Source organism: Ictidomys tridecemlineatus, chromosome 16 (genome assembly GCF_052094955.1).
Source record: "Ictidomys tridecemlineatus isolate mIctTri1 chromosome 16, mIctTri1.hap1, whole genome shotgun sequence".
Lineage (NCBI taxonomy): Eukaryota > Metazoa > Chordata > Mammalia > Rodentia > Sciuridae > Ictidomys > Ictidomys tridecemlineatus.
The window spans coordinates 36,273,156-36,292,438 of NC_135492.1; the positions used below are offsets into that span (position 1 = coordinate 36,273,156).

The 19,283-nt window shown below is 59.6% G+C and overlaps 1 protein-coding gene across 3 annotated transcripts in view; it reads left to right on the top strand.

The window, feature by feature from the left end:
• Chchd6 (coiled-coil-helix-coiled-coil-helix domain containing 6) overlaps positions 1–19,283 on the top strand; it is a 162,604-nt gene that overhangs the window by 128,365 nt on the left and 14,956 nt on the right. For all 3 annotated transcript variants that reach the window (XM_078033883.1, XM_078033881.1, XM_078033882.1), the window contains one exon: positions 15,420–15,490. In XM_078033883.1, the coding sequence (XP_077890009.1) occupies positions 15,420–15,490 (71 nt within the window). The remainder of the gene's footprint in view (positions 1–15,419; positions 15,491–19,283) is intronic.

Below are 19,283 nucleotides of genomic sequence, written 5' to 3' on the forward strand. Positions count from 1 at the left end.
CCAAGCCCAAGGGAGGGGAGAGGCGGGCGGAGGCCCTGCGTGTGGACCTTGCTACCTGAGTCACACCGGCTGTAGGTAGGGTGACTCAGACTCAGGGAGATGGCAGATGGTGGCTGGAAGAGGACCTTGGTGTGGTGGGGGGGCAGGTTGGGCGGTGGGCAGAGCAGCTGGGAGGCTGGATGCGCCTCCCCTGGTGGGAGGAGGGTGGAGGGACCAGGACTCAGGGGTCAACTCTGGCAGCAGGGATGCCCTGGCTGAAGCATGGCGCCGCCCTGTCCTGGGCTGTCCACGTGGGGAGGAGGGTATGAGAGTGGGGCGGGGCCGGCCCACAGCACCGCCCACAGCACCGCCCACAGCACCGCCCACAGCACCGCCCACAGCACCGCCCACAGCACCGCCCACAGCACCGCCCACAGCACCGCCCACAGCACCGCCCACAGCACCGCCCACAGCACCGCCCACAGCACCGCCCACAGCACCGCCCACAGCACCGCCCACAGCACCGCCCACAGCACCGCCCACAGCACCGCCCACAGCACCGCCCACAGCACCGCCCACAGCACCGCCCACAGCACCGCCCACAGCACCGCCCACAGCACCGCCCACAGCACCGCCCACAGCACCGCCCACAGCACCGCCCACAGCACCGCCCACAGCACCGCCCACAGCACCGCCCACAGCACCGCCCACAGCACCGCCCACAGCACCGCCCACAGCACCGCCCACAGCACCGCCCACAGCACCGCCCACAGCACCGCCCACAGCACCGCCCACAGCACCGCCCACAGCACCGCCCACAGCACCGCCCACAGCACCGCCCACAGCACCGCCCACAGCACCGCCCACAGCACCGCCCACAGCACCGCCCACAGCACCGCCCACAGCACCGCCCACAGCACCGCCCACAGCACCGCCCACGGCCTTCGAGGGGCACGTGGAGCTGCACTGGAACCTGGACAGTGTGCCCCTGGAGGACTCAGCCCCAGCGCTGGGCCCCGTGTGTGCACGAGCCGGGGACTTGCGCAGCGAGGCACAGGTTCTCGAATGCAGCATCCCAAAGAGACTGTGGAGGTGACCCGGGTCGCCCCTGCTCCGGCCCCAGGCTTCCTGATTCCCAGAGGCGACAGGAGCCCTGGAGACCCCAAGATCCCGGGCACCCCTCACCAGGAACCCGCACGCCCTGTTCCTCTGGGATCAGAGACCTGGGGATGAACCGTCCCTCCCCGTCACGCGGAAGGTCCATCCCTGTCCCTGACGCTGTCTTGGGTCGCGCCTGTCGCTGGGGAAGCCGCTCCGATTGGAAGTGATTTTCCCGCCTGCGATAGCTCTTCTCGCCTGAAAGTCACTTGAGCTGATTCGTTTTTAATTGAGTGGTCGCCAAGCCTTGATCGGAGCGCGTATAATCATCTGGATTGCTGGACAGAGAGGTCCCTTCCCTGCCTGTCTGTCACTGAGGAGCTCATTCACATTCCCGCCTGTCTCCGTCCTCCCGTGGGGACTGGCAGGCAGCTCCCAGCTCTGCCTGCCTTGAACCAGGTCAGGACACACATGGAGCCTACCTCGTTGTCCCCATCTCTTGCTCAGGAATTGCTAGAAAGGCCATTGATCCAGGGAGTCCCCGTTCTTTTGTTTGTTTGTTTGTTTGTTTGTTTTAATTTTATTTTTTAGTTCTCGGCGGACACAACATCTTTGTTGGTATGTGGTGCTGAGGATGGAACCCGGGCGCACGCATGCCAGGCGAGCGCGCTACCGCTTGAGCCACCTCCCCAGCCCAAGTCCCAGCTCTTTATCTTTATCACAAAAACATAAAATGGTCCCAGTGCCACGAGAGCAGGGCTCCATAACGCACGGAGTCCCAGGGAGATCAAGTGGCCTGGGAAGGGAGCCTCCAGGGCCCGCAGACCTCCTGGGGACAGACACGCTCCCTGAGTGGAAGTGGCGTGGAACCTCGTGTGCTCCATGGCCCAGGGCAGAAACCAACCTGGTGCCTTAAAGGAGTAGGAGGAGTGGCCCGCTCCAGGGGAACATGCAGGGCCATTTGGTGCCTCCTTGTGCCAAGAGGCAGGCGGCTGCCTGCTCCATGGCTCCGTCCAGGGCGTGGGGTGCACTGACGGGTACCTGGCTCAGCACCAGGGGTTGGACAGGCCTCCAGGGCCGCTCCCCAAGAACCCGATTGACCTGACTACACCCAGAGCCCCTTGGGAGGGACGCAGGAAGGTCCAGAGGAGGAGGGAGGGGTGTGAGGCCTGAACCCTGGCAGGGAATGGCTCCCTGGGTTCCTCTGGTGGCCTCTGGTGGCCCCTGGTGGGGTGTGGGGAGGAGGTGGCCCCAAGGCACCCACAGTCCCCCTCTCCTGGGTCCTCTGGTTCTGGACACATTTCCCTTTAGACAGAAGCGGGGACAGGCCAGCAGGGACTTCAGGAAGCACAGAGCACCCTGTCCCCAGGAACCTGCCAGTCCTCAGGGGGTTCAGAGGAGCAAGGACCAGCCTTGGAGGGGCACAGGGGTCGGCTGAGGGCCAGCAGGGCCCAGAGCACCTGCCACTCAGCCTCTGCACCTGGGGGCCACTCCAGGCCCAGAGGCAGCTCGTGCCTTTCCAAGACAAGGGCAGCCATTAAACTCAGGGAGAAAGAGACAGGAGGCGCAGAGGGGATGGGTGGGAGGCCACCAGGGAGCTGTGGAGGGGACCGGAGGACTGCAGGCTGCACTTTGAAAGAGAGAGTTGGCAGGTGCCTTCCATTTGGGCCCACGTGCCCATCTCCCCATCAGCACCGCGCATGCCCGTGGTGGGGAGCGGCAGGGTGCGTGTGCGCAGGTGCCCTTGCGCTAGGGAGCTGGCCAGGTGAGGGTGGGGTTGGCCCACAGAGGCCACCTGGGAGGGGTCTCCAAGGTCCTGCGATGCACCCAGAAGCCTCTTTTGTTTGCTGACTAGCAAGGTGCAGGTGGCCCCGCCACACAGGTGAGGCGGAGCGATCCTGGCCTTCATTCTTCCTGCACCAATGGTGCCCAGCAGGGATCCAGAGGTGCTGCCACAGCTTCCTAGGCCTTTAGTTATTCCACTTAAAAAGTCCCCAATGCCTGGGATAAAGCATTTACAGTCAATGCAACATCGAACTCGCCTCTCCCGCCGCTCCTTGTCCCCCTCACCAGAGAGTGGCCGCTACCAACGCGTCTTTAAACCCCTTCAGGGAACCTGAGTGCGTATTGCAGGGTGTGTTTTCTGCACACGGAATCACGCTGCACCGTGTGAAGCTTGCTTTCTTCCACCTTAATAACCCACCATGCTTCGCTCCTCTGCTGTGTGTCAACCTTCCCGTTCCTGCTAATGCTGCAGCGCTGACACCGGACATCCCCAAGCCGCAGAGCACCTTCCAATCAGCGTGATCTAATTGCCTCATTTTGCCAGAAGCCGGGGAGGTGAGGCGACTTGCCCCAGGGCACCCTGAGTCAGCTGGGAAGGGAGAGCAGAGCTCCCCAGGCCTGGGATAGGGAGGACGGAATGGCAGAGCCTAGTGCTAGACGGGGCCCTCTTTGACCCCAGACTTTTCCTTGGCCGCATCTGCTGACTATGTCCCCAACACAGACTGTCCCTCTGTCGTCCCACCATCGGATGTAGGTTGGTAGGAAGGAGAAAAGTCTTTTCTAAAGGACTTGCATCTGGCTGGACGTGCCACTTAGCCCTGGGCGCCCAGTCCGCAGCTCAGAGCTGGGAGGCCCTTAGAGGTCAACCATCCCCCCCAAGCCCTAGCACCCCATCCCCCAGGATAAGCACCCTCAGAGTGGATACCCCCAGGGGTGCCCCTCACCTACCAGGCAGTGCACAGGAAAGCCACCTCTTCCCGGTCATCAATTTTACATGAGGTGTCGAGGGGAGAAATGCTATTTTTATATTAAAGCAAACACTGATATTATGGAATAGCTTGGAAAATTCCAGTTGTGTTTCGAGATAAAAGAGGCAATCTCAAAGCAATTTTATCCTTCCTTGCCTCGGGCCACTTGTGGCATTACCCCTGGACCCTGGAGGGTACGCGTTCTCCCCTGTGCGCTTGGGGACTTGGTGGGAAGTGCATTGGTTAGAGGAGGCTGGTTTTCTCAGGAAGTACAAGTTTATCTTAAGGATGTTCACAGCCTAGAAGCAGAACAGAGGTCCCTGGGCAGCTGCACGCCTGGGTCTCTGCTCCAGACCAGCTCAGTTGTCTCCTGGACCCTCAGAGTTTCTTTCACGTACCTTTGGTTCACATTAGCCTGACTAATTGAATGATCCTTCTCTCTTTTGATATCAGGGATTGAGCCCAGGGGTGCTTAGCCACTGAACCCCCATCCCCAGCCCCTTTTTATATTTATTCAGAGACAGGGGTTTTCTGAGTTCTTTTAAAACCTTATTGAGTGGTTGAGGCTGGCCTCCAACTTGCCATCCTCCTGCCTCAGCCTCCTAAGCCTGCGTCTTTCAACCACGACGCTGTTAACAGAGCAACACGGCCACTCACTGATTCTGTGACATCCGGTGGGTTTCTTCTTCCCTCCGAATCTGTTTTCTCATCTATAAAAAGATGCCGTTCCGACTTCGCTGGCTGGTGGAATTGAACGAGATCCTTTGCACATGCTGTTCCCTCTCTCTGAAATGCGCTTCCCCTTCCTCTCCTCCAGCCACCCCGGCTCTGAGGTCTTGGCTGGATGCATCCAGATCAGGAGTCTTCCTTGAGGGACGGTCCTGGGGGTTGGGACCCTAGACGATGGGACTGTGGGTCCTGCCTCACAGGCTCCATGAGGCCTGGGGGTGGCTCGGGGCCCCCACAGACGCCTGGCCCTTGGGAGTTCTGCTCAGTGGGTTCCACGGAGACCTCCCCTCTTGCTGGCATCCGCACAGGCCTGTTGGCATTGAGGCCCTTGGGTCTGTGGGCCCAGCACCAGGCCACCAGCTCGCTGCCCCTGGACTGTCCCATCAGGCTGGGGGACACCACCCTGCGCTTCCTGGGCAGAACTGAGACTCAGACGCTGTTTGGCCGTTTGCTTGACCTCTGGGGTGCCCGTTACCCCTCCAGCAGAGCGTCCAGGTAGGAGACCTGGCTGCTTATTTGCAGGGTCTCGCTGAGTGGCTGAGGCTGGCCTCCAACCTGCGATCCTCCTGCCTCGGCCTCCAGAGCCGCTGGGATGACAGGCGTGGGCCACCGTGTCCTACCTAAAACTTTTTCAGACGTCACTTCAGATGGAACTGTGTCGTTTTTTCTTCATTGGTTACCAGACACTTCTTCCGTGGGCTTGTGCTTGGATGATCCCACTGCTTTGAATTCACTTCTTCAGATCCCCGTCTATACCCTCAAACAAGCCGTTCCCTTCCATTCTTAGACCACCTCCCGCAGGGACAGGGCCAAGCAGCTGCCCTTATGCTCCTCTGTAGCCACCTCTGTCACACGTCACTTGGCTTGGGTTCCCAGGAGCCATGGGTTCTTGGGGGGGGGGGTGTCCCTGGCCACCTTCCCCAGGCCTCTGCAGCCTGGAACAGCGGCGCCACAAAGTGAGGTTGTCACCCAGCCCTGTGCGGTGACACCCAGCTCTCACCTGTCACCCCCTCTCGTCCTGCGACGGCTGGTGGTTAGTATTCAGTGTCAATCCATTTTCTTCAAAAACCTGTGCATCATGACTAATTAACACAATCCTGCATTTGTGTGTCGCCTTAGGACATGCGAAGGGGTGTTGGCGGCTCTGACCCTTCAGTCCCCTGTAAGGAGGGCGGAGTGAACCCCCCCAGCCGCTCAGCCAGCGACACACGCACCCCAAAGTGGGGACACACCAGGAGACTGAGCCAACCCCCGGGAGACACAGACAGAGCGCAGGTCCCCAACCCTGGCGCCAACACAGAGAGCATGACACTGGGCCCTGCCTAGAGTCCCCTCCGCCAAGGACCCGCTTAGGGTCTCCCCTAAAGCCACAGCCCAGCACCCTCATGAGTGTGCCACCCGCAGCAGGTTTGGACAGCTCAGGACAGGGCCGTTCCCAGGGGTGTGGAGCCTGGGGAGGGCAGGGGTGGGCCACCCCTACAGGTTGAGGAGGCAAGGCTGGGGACAGGAGGCACACCTGGGGGGACGCTGTGGACCACCTGACCGCACAGGTGACAGGGCAGCACAGTCCCCAAGCCGGTCAGGCCTAGGTCGAGCCGAGAAGGCACCCAGCATGAGCCAGGAAAATAGGAGAGTGGCCCAGAGCCCGGCAGACCCCAGGCCCAGAGGACAGGGAGGCCCTGAGTGAGGTGCAGAGGCCACAGGGACAAGGCCAAGGTCATTACCGAGTCCGCCCCATCCCAAAGGGAGACTCTTGGAGCCACTGTGCCGGCACTGGGAGACTTTAGAGGGTGTCAGCTGGACTCTGGGTTTAAGCAACCCTCCGCCAGCGGAGGCCAAGGTAAACTGAGTCAGAGGAAGCAGGAGCAGGGGACAGGATGGCGGGTGTGTCAGCTGTGTCCTTGTAATTGTCCACTCATGAGATATTAAAGATGGATGGGTGGCGCACACCTGTCTCCCCAGCAGCTCTGGAGGCTGAGGCAGGAGGATCGCAGGTTGGAGGCCAGCCTCAGCCACTCAGTGAGACCCTGTCTCTAAATAAAATCTAAAAAGGGCTGGGGACGGGGCTCCGGGGTTGGCACCCCTGGGTTCCATCCCTGGTACCCAAAAATATCATATTGGGTGAGACCGGGATGGTGGAGAGACAAGGAAGGAGTCAAGGGACAGCGCTGTCTGCAGGTGTCGCCAGTTTGACACGGGGCCCCTCAGGGTCAGGAAGCCGTGGTGATTGACAGGTGACTGTCCAGGACCTGGTGTGGGGTGACCGGTCACCAGGAAGCAGAGGCATGAGAGCCAGGGGGTGGGGGTTTGGAAGGGGGGTCCCCCAGGGGACAGAGGCCCACAGCGGCAGGACACAGCCCACGCAGTGCCCTTCTGTGAGGGCCACTCAGGTCTCGGGGCTCAGCCAAGGCTCGCTGGGGTGACCGCGGCAGAGACCACCAAGTTCTTGTCCCCCACCCCACTCCTCACTCCTGTGCCCTCCCACCCACGGTCTCCTGAGCACTTCAGACACCCACCACCATCGTTGGCAGAGGTCTCGTTTGTCACCCTGCACTCAGTGACCCCGCTGTCCCTCCCCCAGGTCACTACAGAAGCCTCAGTGGCCAGGCTGCGTCCGCTCTTACAGAATGGAAATAGGATGTACCTGGGACAGGCTCCGCGTGAGCATGTCCCTGCTCTGTGTCACTTCCTTTTGTCCTTGAAAGTCTCCCAGCCGCTGTCACCCTGCTGTCCCAAGAAGTTGCGGAGCACACTCCACCTCCCAAGCTGTGCTTCCCATGGCTCAGGTTTCCGCCTGGTGTCACCCAGCAGAGACAGGGGTCTCCCTTCCCTATGTCCTGTGGAAGGTGACTCCCCCACTTCATCCGCTTTGGGTTTTCATTTATGTTTATTTATTTGGGGTCCCGGGGATGGAACCCAGGGGCACCTACCCACTGAGCCCCGTCCCCAGCCCTTTTTTAATTTTATTTAGAGATGGGGTCTCGCTGAGTAGCTGAGGCTGGCCTCCACCTTGTGATCCTCCTGCCTCAGCCTCCCCAGCCGCTAGAATGACAGACCTGGGCCACTGCGCCTGAAGGCTTTGGGTTTTGAAGTGGCACTTGGGACTATATAGAAACACTGACTTCCTTTTACACACACACACACACACACACACACACACTGTTACCTCTCCTGCTGACTGCACTGCTCACTGGTAATGGAACCAGCTCGGTAAATAATAGACCCTCAATAAATATTTGTCCAGTTAATGAAAGAGACGAGTGGGACTGCAGGGGACTGGGCACAGCGCTCTTGAGTTCCTGTCATTCATCCCTGCGTGCCTTTCTTGAAACTTTATTTCCAGATGTGTTGCAAGTTAAAGTTCACTTTTTTTGGGGGGCGGGTGCTGGGCATGGAACCCAGGGCCTTGCGCGTGCCAGGTGACACTCCACCAGCTGAGCTGTGTTCCTAACCCGATGGCTGCATTTTTAAAGAATTGTTACTGGTTCTTTTTAGATGCACGCGACAGTAGAGTGCATTTGGACAAATTGTGCACGCGCGGAGTGTGACTTGTGCTAACTGGGATCCACTCCCGTGGCTGGACCCGCTGCGGGGTGTCCCTGGTCCATGGGTTCCTATGTGAACGTGGGAAAGCGAGGTCCCATCCATTCCCTGTCCCCTCCCCTCCCTTCAGGCCCCTGCGTCTCATCCAGCGCACTGCCCCACCCATTGTGGCCAACCGTCCCGCGTCACAGTCAGCACAGGGCTCGGGGACACAGATGGATGGTGGGCGTCTTCTGAGGACACAGAGGCGGAGGACGCTTGGTCCCGCAGGAAGGTGCAGTGGGTGGGACCTCGTCCTCTGCTGGCATTAGGGACCAGGGCCATGGTGACAGGGTAGGGTTGGAGCAGCTGGTGGGCGTGGGCAAGGAGGCCATCGAGAGTCCCCTGCTGGGAGCCTGAGTTTGCACAGGACAGATTCCTGAGGGACTCCAGGGTCCCCACACCCACGGGCGGAGGAGGCAGGTCCCCCGATGGTCCAGGCTCCGGAACTGGACACAAGGACGGAGCCAGTGCCCGGCCGGGAGATCCAGGGGTCTGAGGAGGACAGGAAGCACAGGTCACCCTGTCACAAAAGAGCAGCGTCCAGCCAACAGGAGACCAGGCGGCCAGCCAGGGCCGGGGCGGAGGCCAGGCAGAAGGACGGGGACGGGGCACGGCTGTGGGGGCTTTGGAGCGTCACCATCTCAGATAGGGCGCCCTGGGGACCGAGGGGGGCTCCGGGCTGACCCTGGCCTGTGCCCTCGTTTGACACACAGCAAGGGCAGGGCAGGAAAGGGGACGCAGGAGCCACTGCACACGGCCAGCCGCGGCCACTCCACAGAGTAAGGCTCTCACACGCCCACTGAGTGTGAGCTGGCTGCACACTGCGCTCTTCCACACTCACTCACTCACACAGTCACCCTCACACACACTCATAATCATACACACACTCAAACACACACACATTCATACTCCACACACTCTTGACACACTCACACTCTGACACACACATTCATAATCACACTCATACACTCACACACACTCAAACACACACTCATACTCACACATACTCATAATCGCAGTCTCACACACAGTCGCACAAACACACTCTCACACACACTCAGTCACACCTCACACACACACACACACTCAGACTCACACACACTCATAATCACACACACACTCAAACACATTCATAATCACACTCATACACTCACACACACTCAAACACACTCATTCATACTCACACATACTCACTCATAATCACAGTCTCACACACAGCCACACAAACACACCCTCACACACACTCAGTCACACCTCACACACACACACACACTCAGACTCACTCATACACACATACACTCATAATCACACACATATACACTCACACACTCACTCTGACATACACATTCATAGTCACACTCACAGTCGTACACTCACGCTCTCACATTCAAACACACACACTCATACTCACACATACAGTCACATACACTCATAATCACAGTCTCACACACAGTCACACACACTCATACTCAGTCACATGGTCACACCTCACACACATTCAGACTCACTCAAGCACACACTCATACACTCATAATCATACACACACTCAGACTCACATACGCTCATTCTGACACATTCATAATCACACTGATACACACACTCACACTCATACTCACACTCATAATCACACATACTGGCACACGTTCATAATCACACTCATACACTCACGCTCTCACACAAACACACTCATACTCACATATACTCATAGTCACATACACTCACTCATAATCACAGTCTCACACACAGTCACACACACTCATACTCGATCACACAGTCACAGCTCACACACACACTCAAACATACACTCACATTCAGACTCATATACACACTCATACACTCATAATCACACTCACACACACACACTCAGACACACACTCTGACACACATTCATAATCACACATACACTCACACTCAAACACACACTTGTACTCACACACACTCATAATCACACACACACACACTCTCACACAGTCACACACACTCAATCATACACAGTCTCACACAGTCACATACAGTCACACTCACACTCAAACACACACTCACACTCAGTCACTGAAACATACTCATACACACACTCATACACTCGTAATCACACACTCACACTCACACACACTCACACTCACACACACACACACTCACACTGGTGGTGTGGACCTGTTGGAGAGCCTCACTCTGCTCCTTTCCGCTCGAGCCTGGCTGTTCCCACGGGAGCAGCTCCACGCCGACTGCCCACCCTCCCCTGCCCTGGGAACCCGCGTTCTGCGAGCTTCCAGAAGCTTCTGCTAATGAGGCTGCTGGATTCCGGGGCCGGCTGACCGGGCCTGGCCGTGCGGACAGCGCCTTGGCAGGGACGCGCCTTCTGCAGTCTGCTTTGGGGGCTTCCGGGCCCTGGCCCTGGCCTGGCCCGTGTCCTGCGGCCCCCATGGGCCAGAGCCCCTCCTGCGCCCGGCACAGCCAAGACTGTGGGCCTGGCTGCTTTTCTGCAGGGCCATCCCCAGGCCTTGGCACCGCGTCCCGCTCTCGTGGCTTTTGATTCGATGCTTTTCTTCCTGGGGGACCCTGGGCACCCGGGACCTGTGTGGCAGTCCCCCGGAGCTGTGGTCAGAGCGTGGCCGAGGGGGCGACACCGGGGCAGGATCTGCCTGGCTCAGCCTCCGTTTCCTCACCTTGACCTTCCAGTTGTCCTTGAGCCCTCCAGGGCCTGCCCGCTGGACAGTCCCCCCACAGTGCCCGGCGGAGGAGGCCGCTGCACCTTGTGAGCAGACGTGTCCCTGTGTCACCTGAGTTCTGGGGACATGGCCGGAGGACCCAGAGCCTGGTGCCCGGGACACTTCCTTCCTCCCAGAAGCATTTGGCCCCATGTCCCCAACTCTGGGATGAAGATCCCAAATTCCTGCTTCCCACCTAAGTCCTCGGACTCTTGTTGGCCACCTCATGTCCCCATTCCCTGGTTGTGCCCAGCTGCGTTCCACACCAGCCGGCCAGCTCCCTTAGGGACAGGCGGGCTCAGCAAACCCTGTCCCCTCATAAGTCGACCACTGCGCCCTCAGTGCTTCTGACTGTCCCCAGCTTCTCAGGGACTTTGCATCGAGGACCGCTGTGTGCCAGGGACCGTGCCCCACCCTGGGGTCCACGCGTGCCCAGAAGAGGCCGGAGCCCACCTCGGTGGACTGGCCCTCCCCAGGGAGACGCCCGTCAGCCCCCTCAGACGGCTCCTGGCTCCTGTGGGTCCGAGTGGGGGATGTTTGTGGCCTTGTGCAAACACTGGGTGTGACTGCGGCCATTCTTTGTGCATGACCTCATCCCCAGCCCGCCGTGACCTAGGAAGGACCTCCTGCCACCTCCTCCCTTTTTGGTGGGGGGGAGGGTGGATAACAGGGGAGTGAACTCAGGAGCACTCAAGTTGCTGAGGCTGGCCTCCACTTTGTGATCCTCCTGCCTCAGCCTCCCGAGCCTCTGGGAGGACAGGTGTGCAGCACTGTGCCCGGCTACAGGCTTTCCTCATTCAGTGAGGGGACCGCAGGGGCACAGGTTCGTCTTTTTCCTGTCCAGGGCTAAGGAGGAGCCCAGTTCTCCACAGTTAGGCCTCGGGAGGCGCGACCCCTGCTTCTGTAGAGCAACCCTGGCGCCCCACGAGTTGCGGGGGACTCTCCTAAAAAGCATGGCATCAAAGCATCCTGAGAGATGATCTGCAGGTGCTGCTCTTCTCCCCGGGACTCCTGGCCCCCGACCCGGGACAGCCCCCCACTCCACCCTGCACACAGCCACCCTCCTCCCCCCTCCAGCTGCTTGGCGCACATCTGAAGGCGCCAGGCCTGATCTCCATTAATTAAATCTGCCATTAAAAATTAAATAACGTGAGGAGGAAGGTGCGAGTGTTATCTCTGTGGGTTTCAGGAGTCACAGTGTTTCTTCAATTACTTTGCAAGCGGTTTTCATATTTCATACCGTCTGATTTCTCCAAGGGCCTGGATTTGCAAGATCAAAAGAGAGTGTGAGGGTGAGGGCGGCACGGCGGGCAGCTGGGGGGGGACGGGAACTGGCGGAGGAGGAGACTGGCCTGCTGTCCTGGGCCAGGGCAGGAGCCACGAGCCATGGGCGCAGGGCAGAGAGAGAAGCCTGAGCTTTGGGGTGTGTGGTGTGATGGCCGGTGCAAGGGCAAGCGCCCGTCCATGGGCCTGGAGGATGGTGACTGTGGGGCTTGAGCCCTGGAAGACACACCCCTAAGCAAAGAGCTGACTTCCTGGCTGACTGTGTCCCTACGTCTGCGTGACGTGTGATGGAGGATAGAGTCTAAGGGGGAGGCAGGCGCAGTGATGCACATCTGTCATCCCAGCCGCTCAGGAGGCTGAGGCAGGAGGATCACAAGTTGGAGGCCAGTCTCAGCCACTTAGTGAGGCCCTAAGCAACTCAGCGAGACCCTGTCTCTAAATAAGATATAAAAAGGGCTGGGGACAGGGCTCAGGGGTTGAGCGCCCCTGGGTTTAATCCCTGGAACCAAAAAAATTATAATAATACACCATTTGACCCAAGGCCTTGGCTTCTAGAATGTTCCCTCAGATGGACTCACGTGGGCACCAAGTCCTGGGTGCCGGCAGGTTCCTCTGAGCACTGTTGTGGTGGTGGGGAACACAGGTGGCCTGGGACGTCTCTGCCAGGCAGAGACGCCGATTCGTTTGTCCATCTGTGTGTTTCTGGGGTGCTGGGGACGGACCCCAGGGCCTTTGCACACTGGCCAAGGACTCTGTGCGGAGAGGTCCCCAGCCCAGAAAGGTTCATTCAGAGGGAACACAGGTAAGGGCCCAGGGAAGTGAAAAATGACTCAGGACACGTCACCCGCTGTGGGGGGTGTCGGGGACATCCGGGCCCCGGGCAGGCTGGCTGCACAGTGTGCCCACCAGGGCCCAGGGGACAGAAGGGCAGGCTGGGCACCAGCTGACCAGCAGGCCCGCCCTTGCTGGTGCCCTCTGCCCTCCTGTCCGTGTCCTTTAAGCCACAGGAGTTGATGGCTTCTCAAAACCCTGTTGACTGTAAAGAACAAGATCAGGCCACGGCGCAGGGTCCAGCTGCCAACAGGGCCATCTGGCCCAGGTCCCCTGGTTACGGTGACACTGTGCTGTGTGCACCCCACAAGCCCAGGCAGCGGGCTGCTGGTGTGTTGGGGTCCCCTGGCCCCAGAGGCTTCTCGGGACGAGCCCTGTTGGTGGCCGGGCCTGGTCACCCTCTTGTAGTGGTGACCCATGGAGTGACCTTACCCCCAAAGAGGGAGGGCCACGTGGTCCCCTCCAGCAAGATGGGGCGGGGGGCCTGTGGATGAGGACTTCCTGTACCCGGGGTGGCGGTCCCCAGGTCCCCCCAGCGGGGCCCAGAGGAGGGGAGTCTCACTGAGTCATTCTGAGAAACAATAGAGGAAGTTGCTGTGGGGCCATCGCGGCCACTTGTTGGCCTGTGGGTACTTCCGATGACAAATCTAGCTGACCACACGGTCACTCCGAGCTTGCAGTCTCTCTCGGCTGCGGCCAGACTGTCCCCGGTGGGACAAAATCCAGAGCAAGGCCTCCGGGCGTCTCCTGCTGGCCAGGCCCCGTCTAGACCCCGGCTCTCCCTTCCAGAGGGACGTCAGCAGGTGCCCGGGCCTGACACCAGGGGCCCCACGGATGTGACCAGCCTCAGGCAGTGAGGACACAGGCCAGGATCTGCAGAGGGACTTGGGATGAGCCACGTGTCAGTGTCACAAAAGTCCGGGCCTCATCATAGAAGGCTGTGCTGGGCGGAGTGGGGGCTGAGCGCCAGCCTGTCCCTGAGCCACCCTGGAAGTCGGTGACACCTGTCTTGCAGTTACGCAAACAAGGCTCAGAGGAATTAAGGGGCTTATCCCAAGACCACAGGCAGCACGTGCCTGAGTGGAGGTTAAAATGTGGGTCTGTGGGGGCCCACGCCTGTCATCCTTGAGACTCGGGAGGCTGAGGCAGGAGGATCGCAAGGTGGAGGCCAGCCTCCGCCACTTAATGAGACTCTAGCAGCTCAGCGAGACCCTGTCTCTCAATAAAACACAAAATAGGGCTGGGGATGGGGCTCAGGGGTCGAGGGCCCCTGGGTTCAATCCCTGGGACCAAAAGACATGAATATGTGGCTCCTCTCTGTCCTTACCTCTGCCGGGGACACCCAGGGTTGGTGGAGGCAAGTCAGAGTCTCTGGCTTTGAACCTGATTCCCAGAAGCCCTGGCTCGGGGCCCCTTGGAATCCCACAGACCTGCATCCAAGTGGCCTCCGGGTCCCCACCCAGGGCCTGTCCTCAGGGCCCGCCCCATGGACCTCCCGGGCAGCACTTCCGGGAGGCTGGGCTGCAGTGGGACAGTCCCTAGAGCGTCTGGTTCCCGCCCAGACCTGCCCTCCTGGCCCAGGGAGCCTGGGCAAGGCCCACCACCCACCTGTGGCCCCCGGGTCCCTGCGTGGCTGCTACTGTGGCCCCGTGCCTCTTGCTGTCTGAGGATGGCTGTCCCCAGGCTGGGGCACAGGGCCGCACCCAGGGCCCTCACAGGCCTCCTGCCCCTGACCGGTGGCCCATGATGCCAAGGGTCTGGCCTCAGCCTGACCCCGTGTGGCATGGCTGTGACCTTCATCACCCGCCCTGGGGAGAGGTGGCCGCTGTGGCCACTCCCTGCCCTCCCCACAGGCTTTCAAAAACTTTTTTAAAAAGCGACAGTCAATATACTAGGCACGGGGGCCCACGCCTGTCATCCCAGCGTCTCAGGAGGCTGAGGCAGGAGGATCGCAAGGTGGAGGCCAGCCTCAGCCACTGAGTGAGGCCGTGAGCCACTCAGCGAGACCCTGTCTCTAAATTAAATAGAAAAAGGGGCTGGGGACGGGGCTTGGGGACTCTGCGCTGCTGGGTTCCATCCCCAGCACCAAAAACTGAATAAGAAGATAGTGAAGGTCCCAGGTTGGGGGCCGCACAGCCTCTGCCAGACTCCCCGGCCTCGCCCCGGGAGCGGCCGTGGAGGGCACACGCAGAAATGCACGTGGCCGGGTGCCAGGAGGGCTTTCTCTACCAGAGCAGGTGGCAGCAGGTTGGGCTCGTGGGCCGAGTATTCTAGAACATTCCAAGGCAGCGGTGGGCACTGGAGCCCGAGCTGGGCACTGGTCACCCTTGGGCTTTGATGCTGGTCAGGAGATTGGCCTCTGTCGATCGGTGGCCCAGCGCCCTCTTGTCCCGGGTGGCACGGGAGCCCGGGCACTGGAGGGCCGCTGACCGGGCCTGTCCTTGTCTTGCAGAACGCCGAGATGTACCAGCTGTCGTCACAGCAGTTCCACGAGGCCGCCACGAAGGCCGAGAGCGCCATAAGGTGAGAGCCGCCTCTCTGGGACCCGGCCTGCGGCGTGCGTCCCTCGGTGGCCTGACGCCTGGCACTCCGGCCTGGTCTCCCATTTCTCTGATCCCAGGCAGCCATCGGTCCCGCGCTGTCCCCTGGACCCACGCAGCCACTGGTCATCAGTCATGGGCCACATCTGCTGTGGGTCCTTCCCGCTCTTGGCAGGTGACAGTGGGGGACGCAGACCCAACCCCTGTCTGACAGCTGGCGCCATTGGTGTGGGCGAGAGGCCAGGGGCTCCGGCAGGGACACTGCCAGGCTCTCCTGCCCTGGGATGTTTCTCATGTCCCCAAAGTCAACTCCGTCACTCCTGATTCCCATAAGGCACCTCTGGCTCGGTGACACGCAGGACAGGCCACACTGAACTCCCAGGGAGCTGAGGCTGCCGCCAGCACCCCTCCCTCCCAAGGGTGAGCAAACTTGTGACAATGACGCAGAGTCGGGCACCGTGCACACGCCTGACGTGTCTGCAGCTGGGGAGGCTGAGGCAGGAGGATGGCAAGGTGGAGGCCAGCCTCAGCAACAGCGAGGCCCTGAGCCACTCAGCGAGACCCTGTCTCTCAATAAGATGTAAAAAGGGCTGGGGACGGGGCTCAGGGGTTGGGGTCCCTGGGTTCAGTCCCTGGGACCAAAAAAGTAATTGTTGTGGGGAGCCAGAAGGAAGGACTGTGAGGACCGTGACGTCACCAGACAGACCCCAGGGTACAGAAGAGGACGGGAAAGAGCCCCGGGACTTGTTCCTGAGCAGGAGACACTTGAAGCGAGGTGGCGTGAGGACAGGTTTGGGGACAGGGAACAGTTGTCCGGGAATCCGTGTCCCAGCCAGGACCAGGCCAAGGCCCAGCTCAGCAGGGCACAGGGACCAGGAGAGGGGCTTGGAGAACGCGGGACCCAGGGACCGAGGGCCGGGCTGGCTGTGTGCCACCCTCCTGTGGGCACCGCTGTTGGGGGCAGCGGGCCTGTTGGGAAGGGTCCCTCCTCCGTGACAGGCTGGGCTGCCTCAGTGCCCAATAACAGACCCGTCGGCCGTGGACTGAAACCGCGAACCAAAGAAACCTTTCTTCTTTTTAAGTAGATTTCCTCGGGCACTTTGTCACAGTGACAGAAAGCTGACACAGCTGGTGCTGTCCTGGAGCTGGGGGTCCCACTTAGCTCCGACCACTCCAGAGCCACGTTCTTCCTGTGTCTGTCACCTCTGCCCCCTGAAGGCCCTTTGTACACACAAACTAGGCAGCAGGGGACACTGGGAGCCGCCTGGAGTCACACAGACGTGGCTCGGACTCAGCCCTCCACTCACAGGGTCTGCGATCCTGGGTGAGTCACTCCACTTCTGCGGGCCACCGCTTCCCCCCCAACAACGGACAGGACACCCTCAGCCGGTGGTGACCGCTGACTGTGGACCCCAAGAATCTAATCCCCAGGGTGACAGTGTCAGGAATGGGGCTTGGGCCACGTGAGGAGGTTTTGAGGTGGGGCCCTCGCAATGGGGTTTGTGTCCTTATAAGGGGACCCAGAGGGCTCCCTGTGTCCCTCCTCCCTGTGGAGACAGAGGGAAGTGCCACCCGTGCCCAGGGAGCAGGCCATACCCTGCCTCTGTGCCAGCGGCCTGCTGAGAGGCAGGGGCCACCCGGGCCTGCGCCACCTCATCTGCAGCCCCGGAGCCTCCCGCACTGTCACCCACGGTGGCTGTCACCCGGACGGCTCCGTCAGGACTCACCCGGGGTGAACCCATCGGCCACATAAGTCGAGTTTCCAGAATGTTCTGTCTTCTCCACAGAGTGATCAGGGAGCAGCGCACAGTCAGACGCTACTTCCCTTCAACATCCAGGGGCCTCTGGGCGGGTTCTTGGATCAGCAGAAGATTGTAAATGTCACAGAAAGAGACGCCAGCTACTGGCAGCGGGGACAGGGAACTGTGTTCCAAGACGGTGCAGCATCTTTTAGCAGCTTTGAGTCAGCCGAGCGGTTACTCCGCGGGTAAACTGTGGGTCCGTGTTTTCATTCATCAACACACACACATAGAGCACCTGCTGTTTGCCACGCACCATGCTAGGCCCTGGGGACACGGTAATGAATACGGTCCCCACCGGCAGAAGCGCAGAGCGCTCTGGGAACAGTGTTTGGGAATGAATGGCACAATTCCTGATCCACTCTGGATCAGCGTAATGAGCCCCGGGAAGGGAAAAAGTGTGATTTAAACAGTCGGCGTCAATCCCCGTGTCGTGTGTGACCACAGAGAACCCATAAAAAGGCACAGGCCACTCCAGGCTCACGCCTGTCCTCCCAGGGACTCGGGAGAACGAGGCAGAGGAGCCCAGGTTCCAAGCCAGCCTGAGCGACTTCGCAAGACCTTGTCTCAAAATAAATCAAAATACAATTTAAAAAGGTTGTGAACATGACTCAGAGGCAGAGCACGGGTTCTGTGTGCCCTGAGACCCATCAGAGGAACCCCAACTCTGGACAGAGTGACACCTGCAATTCAGAAGTGGGCCACAGAGAGGGAGGAAGCACATTCAGTCAGTCTCAGGCTGTGCAAAGGCCCTGGGGCAGGTGACTTACTTTCTCCAAAGAAGTGAAAGCACATGGCCTGGGGCCCACGGGACAGTTTTGACAGGGTGTCTTGCTCATCATCGACTCAGAAATGTCCGGATTTTCATTCTGATTTCTTGGCAATGTTCCAGTTACCCTTTTTGGTGACGGATCTCCAGTTGCACCTGCGGTGATTGGAGAAAATGCTGTCGATTCCTGGGAACTTTCTAGAACCCGGCTTTGTCCTGCCTGGGCCCACCTTCTCCGTGATCTGTCACCAGGGGCAGCAGTCCGTGTCCACCAGCAGAGCCACTCGGTCACATTTGCATGTCCTGTCTTTACTCTTCTATCAGCTCCTGTTCCCAAGATCCCATTCCACCCCACCAGGGGCTTCTCTCGGGGCCGCTTTGCTGGGGATTCTGTTCCTGATTGTCTAGAAACATCTTTCAGGTGTTTAAAGATGGCACCAGCCTCTTCCTGGGTTCCTGATTTTCTCTGGGGACACCAGCAACAGAGATCCCCTCTCCTTCCCTTTTTGGGGTTCAAGCCTTGGAGTTTTGTCAGTTCTAGAAATTTCTCAGCCATTATCTCTTCAGATAGTGCCTGCCCTGTGCGCTCGCTCTCTCTCTCTCTCTCTTTTATAAAATCCCGAGCCGTGGCCCGCACCTGTATTGATCCTGCAGCCCTGTCCCCTCTTGATGGCGAAACTTTGCCTCAATCCTATTTATTGTGCTCCACATTTCAGGTATTTGAAGATCTTCCTTTCTTTCCCCCCTTATAGACATCCCGTTGCTTTTCTTACAGTTTCTGTTCCAGGTTTCCCAGTCTCTGGTGAAATTCTGCTTTTTGCTGTCCGTTTTCCTGAGCGTTCTGGTCACAGTCATTTAAAGTCGTCTCGGGTCCGTTTCTGGGCCCTTCCTGCCCCCGCTGGCCCTGTGCCCCATCTTGTGTGCCTGGTGATGCCTGATGGATGCCAGGCACTGGGCAGAGGAGGCGCACAGGCCCTGGTGACGTTCCCCGTCCCTGTTCTTGGTGGCTTCCTGGATAAAGGTGGGTCCCTCTGCTGCCATCAGGGACCAGCTGACCGTGGCTTGCCCTAGGGTGTGACCTCCCACGACTCCTCTCTCTTGGTGAGCTCTGAACCACGATTATTTTCATTCCCGCAGCCCACTGAGCCTCTGGAAAGTTCCATGTGGCCTTCCCCTGGTCTTTTAGATAACTTCTTGGCCCCTTGCCT